We start from the raw sequence: 9,975 nt of genomic DNA on the forward strand, positions 1-9,975 counted from the left end.
TTCGAGCGGTGTTGCTGTTAGTCTATATTCGGGAGACCCTGAAGATGGTTTTCAATGGTTTCCCTTTTTCACACCAGAGATATGCTGGGGCTGTACCCCCGCTAAGACCATGGTCGCTTCCATTCCTAGCTCTGCCCTGTCTCGTCATCGCCGTAAGACGTGTCTTGGATCGGTGCAACGTAAAACCAATAACAAGAAAAGAAACGAGTTTTAAATAACTTAACTCCTAGAAGTAATTATGTTCCGGAATGTTAAACAGCCCCTCAACTCTTGACGATCTTGTTATTCAGATGGATAGAAAAGTTATTATTATTATTATTATTATTATTATTATTATTATTATTATTATTATTATTATTATTATTTCATTTTTAGTTTGCTTGGGCCGCCTGAGGACCACTGTGCTTGTGATTTAGCTGTGTTGTTGTTGTTGTTCTTTTTTTCTATGGTTACTGTTTGTGGTGTTCTAAATGGTAGGTCTGGCTGCTACTTTCTTCTTGGTACCTTGACCTTTTATTATTATTATTATTATTATTATTATTATTATTATTATTATTATTATTATTATTATTATTATTATTATTATTATTATTATTATTAGTAATAGGCATCGTGCCCATTTTTGACAGGTTAATATTTGGATAATGGCAGCAGTAACGCCATCTAGTGAAGATGATTGGTAGCCGAAGAAACAGAGCACACCTGAACCAACAACAGTAGTCACTCTTGATAAGTTTTAGGGACTTAGACAATTCTGGTTACCACATAACCATTCAAAGCCAATCCCCTCCTCTCTTTTATAGTTCCGTTTACCTTCATTCAGTGATCATTTTTCACCTTTTTCTACTCATTTCGATAGCCATCTCTATTATCTTACTGATCAATAGGGTCTTTGTACGGTATCCTCCGTACGGTACCGAATACAAGTCAATAGTAAAAAGGAGGAGCCTAAAAAGGAATGATCAACACAAGCCCTTGAAAGGCAATAAATACACATCAATGTATGGTAGTCGAAGGTGGACTTGGTAATAAAAACCTAAACCCGTGATTATATCGATTGTTAGTAGTATGGTAAAAATATATCAGATATAAAGGATTGAAAATAATATTTTCTGTAAAACTTGATGATATGTACTAATAGAAATTTTCTAAAATATATGTAAGTTTGTAAAAAAAAATTAAAAATCTCAAATATCTCCGTTGGTTTTTCTGTAAAGAAAGAACGTATCCTGTTACAAATGATGCTAAACGAATTGCCTTTAAAATTAGGATAACATACCTGAGAACGGTAGGACTGGCGGGCCATGTCAGTAGGAGACAGATGTTGTCCAAATATCGAGTGACCGGGCGAGTTGGCCGTGAGGTTAGGGGCGCGCAGCTGTGAGCTCACATCCGGGAGATAGTGGGTTCGAACCTCACTGTCGGCAGCCCTGAAGATGGTTTTCCGTGGTTTCCCATTTTCACACCAGGCAAATGCTAGGGCTGTACCTTAAGTAAGGCCAGGGCCGCTTCCATCCTATTCCTAGGCCTCTCCTGTCCCACCGTCGCCATTAAGACCTACTTGTGTCAGTGCGACCTAAAGCAAATAGCAAAATATCTAGTGAAGCGTTCAGTTTGGTGTCGCGTGTCAGTAAGCGGCACGTAACTCAAGCGTCATATCATAGACTTAAATAGAATTTTCCCAGCGATGGATCCATTCAAAATATTTTCAGGGTCCCTTTTTTGAGTTAGAAATAATGTTCATTTAGAAATACATTATTGTAACAGCGAACGTTCTTTCTTTCTTTCTTTCTTTCTTTCTTTCTTTCTTTCTTTCTTTCTATTTTTCATTCGTTCGTTCTTTACAGAGAAAACCGACCTGACCACCTAAGATTTTAATCAACGGTATATTTTATATGGATTGTTAGATATTTCAGAATCTTTTAGAAACGTTACGTGTAAATAAATATAACTTATGACGGAATTAAATTCCGAAAATGAGTTTTATCATAAAGTAATTTTTGCTGATATATACTGTGTTGTTATTATTTTATCATATGTGTTTTATAATACACCACGCAACATGAATACCAGCTTCATTCGTTCCAAGAAAAATCGTGCGTAACGTAAAGCTCCCTGCAGCACCCAAACAACTGTACTGCAAGGCACATCCACGCTGCCACGAGTCATTGCTTTATAGCCTAAATGTCGAGTTGGCGAGACGCATATTGTAATTCTTTATTTTGATTGGTGGAGGGGGTGATTAGGCGTAGTGGCTTATCTGTTGGCTTTCCATGTGAATGACTAAGGTTCGAATCTCGATCGACATCGACTTGAAAGATTCATCTGAAATATCACACGGCGTCAGGAAGGAAGCCCCGGATAATACACAAAATGAGTCGTGATGGTTACAGCCAGCCCAGACATTCTGGGGCAAGCAGTTGAAAATTGATTTTAATCATTCATTTCATTTCATTTCATCATCCGTTACTTGCCAGCGTTGGTTCCGCCCCCCCCCCCCCCCCGGATTCAGCGAGGGTTCCCACCTCTACCGCCTCAAGGGCAGTATCCTCGAGCTTGGGACTTTGGGTGGGGTATACACCTAAAAAGGAGGATCAGTACCTCGCCCAGGCGGCCTCACCTGCTATGCAGAACAGAGGCATAATTAGAGATGGGAAGATTGGGGGGGCTAGACAAGGAAGAGGGAAGGAAATGGCCGTGGCCTTAAGTTAGGTACCATCCCAGCATTTTCTTGGAGGAGAAGTGGGTAAACAACGAAAAACGACTTCGAGGATGTCTGAGGAGGGAATCGAACCTCCCTCTACTCAGTTGACCGCTCGAGGCTGAGTGGACCCCGTTCCAGTTCTTGTAACTACTTTTCAAATTTGTTGGCAGAGCCGAGAATCGAACCCGGGCTTCCAGGGATGGCAGCTAATTACACTAACCACTTCACCACAGAGGCGGGCAATTTTAATATATAATTTATAAAATCCACCAACATTCCTGTTATCCGTAAGACAGATAAAACATCTACCATACAGACATTTTAAATCACAAGACTCGGTGAGAAAAACACTAAATCGGTAACAATGATTCTAAGACAGTAAACCCGAATACTAGGCCTAAGTTAGACATTTCGGGCACGATATCTCAGTCCAGTGGTTATCAGTAGCTTATTACCGGAGAGATCGAGGATCAAATTTCGGTCCGTGTATTTCAGATTTGCAAAAATGGAAAATCACGATCTGTGGCTCGAGGTCAACGAAAAACTGTAAGGCACGTGACTAATGAACACTTCGATTACAAAAAAAGCTACATGCATCCTCGATGTTCAAGTAAAGAAATTTGAAAAACCACTGTAAAGGAGATAATTATATTTTGTCTTTATTTGTTTGATAATATAGAAGCCTCCGTGGCTCAGGTGGCAGCGCGCCGGCCTCTCACCGCTGGGTTCCGTGGTTCAAATCCCGGTCACTCCATGTGAGATTTGTGCTAGACAAAGAAGAGGCGAGACAGGTTTTTCTCTGGGTACTCCAGTTTTCCCTGTCATCTTTTATTCCAGCAACACTCTCCACTATCATGTCTTTTCACCTGTCAGTCATTAATCATTGCCCCAGAGGAGTGCGACAGGCTTCGGCAGCCGGCACGATTCCTATTCTCGCCGCTAGATAGGGGCTTCATTCATTCCATTCCTGACCCGGTCGAATGACTGGAAACAGGCTGTGGATTTTCATTTTCTTTGATATTATGAGGATCCAACCAGCCTACGGGCTAATTATTTAACAGACTTCACAGACTTGTTCTAGGAATATTGATGCAATCATCCTCATCATGTACTAAGCTTGTGTAAATGGCTCCGGAGCGTCTGTGCTATTGTGGTGTCTGTACTGGTTGGCATTGCTATAACTGAGACAGGACTGAGAAGAGGAAAGCAAGCTTGTAGCTTTATGTTCGTATTTTGTCGGCCCCACGGTCTAGGGGTAGCGAGCCTTGCCCGCAGGCCCCAGTGTCGATTCCTGGTCAGGTCAAGAATAACGGCCGAGATGTTTCGCGCTGAAAACGCGTTACCTCGTAATCTAAGGGCCTTTAAGCTAAGCAGCGGACGCTTGGTAGGCCAGTGCCCGTCAGGCTGTAGAGTCATGGAGTTTCTTTGCTTTTTATTTGTTTGTTTGTTTGTTTGTTTGTTTGTTTGTTTGTTTGTTTGTTTGTTTGTTTGTTTGTTTCTTTCTTTCTTTCTTTCTTTCTTTCTTGGGCTCATAGCCACGAAACTTCCAATTTTATTTGGAATCCGAACCTCAAGGATGTGCATAGATGAGCTGACCCTGTGGGGTATGGGGTAGGAGTTGCGAACCTGTCTCTTTCCAGGAGGCCCCGGGTTTGATTCCTGGCCAGGTCATTGATTCTTATCTGCATGTGGCGGCTGGCTCGAGGCCCGCTCAACCTACGTGAGAACTATTGAGGAGCTATCTGACGATAAGATCATCTGTGAGCCTTCGAGCTAAGCAACGGCCGCTCGGTAAGCCAAGGCCCGTCAGAGCTGTAGCGCCTTTTTTGCGGAGGTTGCGGGGAGATGTTTATGCGCATTGGCTGGGTTTGGAACAATGGCCGCCTTGGTGAGAACCAGTGGCAACGCATTTCGTCTGCCTCACCCCAACCGAGCGCGTTGGCTGTGCGGTTCGAGCCGTGCACCTGTTAGCTTGCACTCGGGAGATGGTGGGTTCGAACCCTTTTATCAGAGCCCTGAAGATTGTTTCCCGTGCTGAAGCTGTGCCTTACTTATGGTCAATTCCTTCCCAAGCCTACTCCTTTCCTAACCATATCGCCAATGACCCTGTCTATCGTACGATAAGGATAACGGCTCCGTTCTAGAAAAGTTAAGAATAACGCCCGAGAGGATTTTTCGCCCTAAAAACGCGTTACATCGTAATCTGCAGGCCTTTTAAGGTGAGCAGCGGTCACCCCCTATGAGTGAATATACACCAGAGAGTGTACACATTCAATACTGTTGCCGATAAATCACCGCGGTCGCGATTCGAACCAATGAATACGAGCAAATTTTAAACCATGTCTTAGTAGGTGAGGACAAGTAGTGCAGACAGTATTCGAACCACGAACATCCCGTACTCCAGCTGCGCATTGTAGCACGTGCTCAATGGATACCGTACGCTGAGTTCGGTAAAGTCGTGACTTGATCCGTGAGATCAGCGACCTTCTGTATTGTTGAGGATTATTGTCATTACACTTTCCTTATTGGATGTCCGGAGTTCCTTGTTGTCGCGAAAACCGGTTGTAAAAGTGAGCGTGGATGGGAGGAGAAAGTGAGGTGCTAGCTAAGGCGAGGTAGAAGCTGAATGTCGGTTAGTTGGCCAGCTGCACGTGCTGGCTTCAAGTGCAAGACATTTCACTCTCAACACCGCCGACGGGTGAGCAGTGTGACCGCGCGGATGTTCAAGTGACTGACGACTCGCCGTGCTTTTAACTTCGACATGAGGACACTCCACATAGCCAGGTAAGACTCACAGCATGATATTTGTGGTAACAGGGCTAGCTTCTCGAGTAATGTCTTAAATCTCAATGTCCTGTACCTAGAAATCCTCCAATACAGTCATCATGTAGTCTGAGGCACTTCATCGGGCGACTGTGGGTTAGTGATTTAAATCCTCAGTAGATCTACTGCATCCTCTGAGAAATGCCATCAGAGGGGCTACGGATCAGTGACTTAAATTCGGTCGTAATCGGATCATCCATACGCCTATCCGTGGATCAATAATAAATGCCAAAATTCTGTCGTGATAAATTCACCTTGAGAGACCTATGGACCAATAGCTAGATTACAAAATTATGTCGTGATTAATTCTTTGATAAAGCTATTTGAGAAAAATCTTCGAAAAGCCTTGGTTCAATTCTTAAATTCAAAAATTCTCCGTAATAATTTTGTGCTAAAACCATTTGAGAAATATATTGAAGATCAGTACTTGAATTCTCATACATTATTTGGTAAATCCATCCTAGAAAAAGTCTAAATAAGAGTCGTGGATGAATAGTTAAATTCCAAACCTTTGACATGATAAATTCTTTGCTAAAGCCATCTAAGAGACATTCATAAAGCTATGTATTAGTGGTTAATTACCAAAATTATATCGTAATAAATGAGGAGTTTTTTTAAAAGTCGGTAAGTGCAAAAAAAAAATCATTTTTTTCATGGAATGCATTTTTAAATATCATACCGAAATACTAATTCTATGAACAACATTTTTTTCATTTGCACTACTTTTTAAAGCACGAATTTGATTATGTCTGATATTTCTAAAATTTTCATTTTTAATATTAGCATAGCTCTGTGCTGTAGTGGTTAGCGTGATTAGCTGCCACCCCCGGAGGCCCGGGTTCGATTCCCGGCTCTGCCACGAAATTTGAAAAGTGGTACGAGGGCTGGAACGGGGTCCACTCAGCCTCGGGAGGTCAACTGAGTAGAGGTGGGTTCGATTCCCACCTCAGCCATCCTGGAAGTGGTTTTCCGTGGTTTCCCACTTCTCCTCCAGGCGAATGCCGGGATGGTACCTAACTTAAGGCCACGGCCGCTTCCTCCCCTCTTCCTTGCCTATCCCTTCCAATCTTCCCATCCCTCCACAAGGCCCCTGTTCAGCATAGCAGGTGAGGCCGCCTGGGCGAGGTACTGGTCATACTCCCCAGTTGTATCCCCCGACCAAGAGTCTGAAGCTCCAGGACACTGCCCTTGAGGCGGTAGAGGTGGGATCCCTCGCTAAGTCCGAGGGAAAAACCGAACCTGGAGGGTAAACAGATGATGATGATGATGATATTATCATAGAGGGATGAAATTCTGAAGTTTTTCAAAAGTCGATAAATGTAAAGTTGAAAGTTAAATTTTTATTAATATTCAAATTCAAAATATTAATAAATATCATTATATAATATTATTATTAAGAAGGCATCTTTTTTTGTTCATATTGCATAAAAATACACTTCTTTAGTACAAAATTTTTCCATAACAGGTTGAGAAACATAAGTGCAAAATAGTAACATAACATTATAAAAACACAAACACAATACGAACTCCAATACTTGACATCTGAAACCGAATGATAACATTCAACAATGTCCTTAAAAATGCTTCATGAAGTTTAAGACATACTTGTTCTTAGCCTTGCTTACTCTCTTTTTTTTTTTTTTTTTTTTTTTTTTTTTTTTTTTTTTTTTTTTTTTTTTTGCAAAGTACCCGTTTTCTTTATGTCCTGGCTGCAGTTCCTGAAATTCAGTATCTCAACCTCGACACGACTTCTACTGTAAGTGTCTGATACTGACAACAATACCTTTTTTATTCATAAGTCATCACCCTTTGGGCAGTTATTTTGAAAGGCATCATAGATCGCAAAGTCTTCAGTGCACCTAACTTCAGATCCTTTGCTTCCCAGTGTTAACTTAGTGTCTTGACGGCGCCATGATGTAGCCCAAATGAACATGAAATAGTTGGTATTCTCTTGTTCTTGCTGGGCTTTTGTAAGTGGTTTTACTCTTGATTTCAACTTCCTACCACCTGAGCGATCGGTTACATGTATGTCATTTTCTGAATCACTTCCATGAACATCCATATTATAATCACTCCTTTACTGCTACCTTGTTCGTGCAGAAGTTAGCACAGATTGAGTTAACGTTGTGTGAACCATTATATTTTTATATTGTTGCTTCTGGCGGGAATCACTGGCCAGTAATTTACTTCCCTACGATATCATTTTCTCTTAGAAGTACAAAGCAGTTTACGTTTATCGACTTTTGCTCTCTAACTGGCTGACAACAAATATCGAGTTTTGAAAAACTCACCTTTTCCAACACCCTATAACTACGGGAAATATAGCATTTTGACTGAAGCATTTTAAAAGATCATGCATGGCAACAAGGTTGATACGTAACTACAAAAATTTCAATTTCCAAAATTTGAGCATTTATCGATTTTTGAAAAAAAAGCTCCTCAAATTTTTTGCTAAGGCCTTCAGAAGATCGTGAACCAATGGTTTAGCTCTGTGGCTAACTGGTTAATATGTTGGCTTTTGGTCCAGAGGGTCCGGTGTTCGATTTCAGGCCGGGTCGGGAGATTTTAACCTTCATTGGTCAATTCCTCTCGCTTGAGGACTTGGCATGTCCGGCGTCTTCAACATTTCATCCTAAGTAGGGCTCTATCCTAACAGACGAGCAGGTCGCCCGTGGGAGTCTACTCGACAGACCTGCACCGTGCTCCGGAGGCCACACGCTATTATATAACAGTTTAATTCTTTTAAAAATCGTAATGCATGTTTAGTATAGTTTTTTATATTCACGACGCTATTTTAACAGGTGGTGTCAGTGGTGTCAGTACCAAATGCAAATTGTATTACATCCTTAGGTTTAGTAGTCAATTAAGCGTTTAAATACGGTAACTGCGTGTCCTTTGCTTCTATAAAAGATCGACTAAAACCAGCCAAACAAAATTCTAGCACCTTTTCGTATCTCGAGAGCTTAGGAAGAATTAAGTAAATAACATTATTATCAACAGGTTATCACAAGGTCTGAGATACTTCTTTAGAACGTCGTGAATCAATGATGTAAGGACAGAAGCTACATCGTAATAAAGCCTTCAGCATAATTATTGCGTGTTCTGGGACATTTAATAAAAAGACCGTGAATCAAGAACATGAATACCAGAAGTAAGGTGTAATACATCTTCCATCGTAGGTATTGCATGTTCTGAGGCACTCTTTCAGAAGTGATGTAATTAGCAGAAGTAATTCATAATATATCCTTTAGCATGGTTATCGCGTGTTCTGAGGGTTCTTCTTCAAAAGGCTGTAGGTAAATGGTTTAAGATTTAAATTATACCAAAATACATATGTTCTTGCTAGGGATTTAACGTCGTAGGTCATCTTTTAAGGCGACGATAGGGCAGGGAAACAATCGTGATCTTTATTAAGGCATAGCCTTGTCTGGTATAGCAATGGGAAATCACAGAAAACCATTTTCAGAGCTGCTGATAGTGAGATTCGATCTTCGAACCACCATCTCCTGAATATACCCGATGGCCCATCCGCCCCTTACTATTTAGTTTTATGAAACCCTTAAGATCGATATTGCTCTGCACCCTACCTGCGTGTCAGCAATATATTCGTAATATAGAGCCATGGAAGTAACAAAGGAAAAACGGCTCTCCTCAATTTCCCCGCCCAGTGTTACGGACCATTCTACAAACATTTGATTTATTGCTCTCTGAAATAACACATGTACCCGTAATACGATCGAATTCATAGATTTCGTCACATTATCTCTAATGGTAGAAAGTTGAACGCCGTAAACCGTGACAAGGTTCTGTATGGATGTTAACTTTAGAGGTGGAAGGACCGTAGTTTAGTAATCACTACACTTTTGGGGGGTATTATGCATGTTGTGTTTGTGGCTGAGTCGGTAATGTGCGCGTGTCTCAGGCTAGGTAGTATAGTGGTTCGAATCCAACCTCGTGCATTTTTATTGTTCGCTAATTTGCCCGTGTCTGAGGCTAGGCAATGTAGTGGTCCGAATCCAACCTCGTACAATTATTATTATTATTATTATTATTATTATTATTATTATTATTATTATTGCCGCCTCTGTGGTGTAGTGGTTAGCGTGATTAGCTGCCACCCCCGGAGGTCCGGGTTCGATTCCCGGCTCTGCCACGAAATTTGAAAAGTGGTACGAGGGCTGGAACGGGGTCCACTCAGCCTCGGGAGGTCAACTGAGTAGAGGTGGGTTCAATTCCCACCTCAGCCATCCTCGAAGTGGTTTTCCGTGGTTTCCCACTTCACCTCCAGGCGAATGCCGGGATGGTACCTAACTTAAGGCCACGGCCGCTTCCTTCCCTCATCCTTGCCTATCCCTTCCAATCTTCCCATCCCCCTACAAGGCCCCTGTTCACCATAGCAGGTGAGGCCGCCTGGGCGAAGTACTGGTCATACTCCCCAGTTGTATCCC

General features: G+C 41.8%; 1 protein-coding gene across 1 annotated transcript in view; it reads left to right on the forward strand.

The window, feature by feature from the left end:
• The first annotated feature begins 5,357 nt into the window (after nt 1-5,357).
• LOC136875911 (uncharacterized) overlaps nt 5,358-9,975 on the forward strand; it is a 469,584-nt gene continuing 464,966 nt past the window's right edge. Inside the window, exon 1 of the mRNA XM_068228250.1 lies at nt 5,358-5,488. Within this exon, the coding sequence (XP_068084351.1) occupies nt 5,466-5,488 (23 nt within the window). The 5' untranslated portion in view covers nt 5,358-5,465. The remainder of the gene's footprint in view (nt 5,489-9,975) is intronic.

This window comes from Anabrus simplex, chromosome 6, assembly GCF_040414725.1.
Source record: "Anabrus simplex isolate iqAnaSimp1 chromosome 6, ASM4041472v1, whole genome shotgun sequence".
Classification (NCBI taxonomy): domain Eukaryota; kingdom Metazoa; phylum Arthropoda; class Insecta; order Orthoptera; family Tettigoniidae; genus Anabrus; species Anabrus simplex.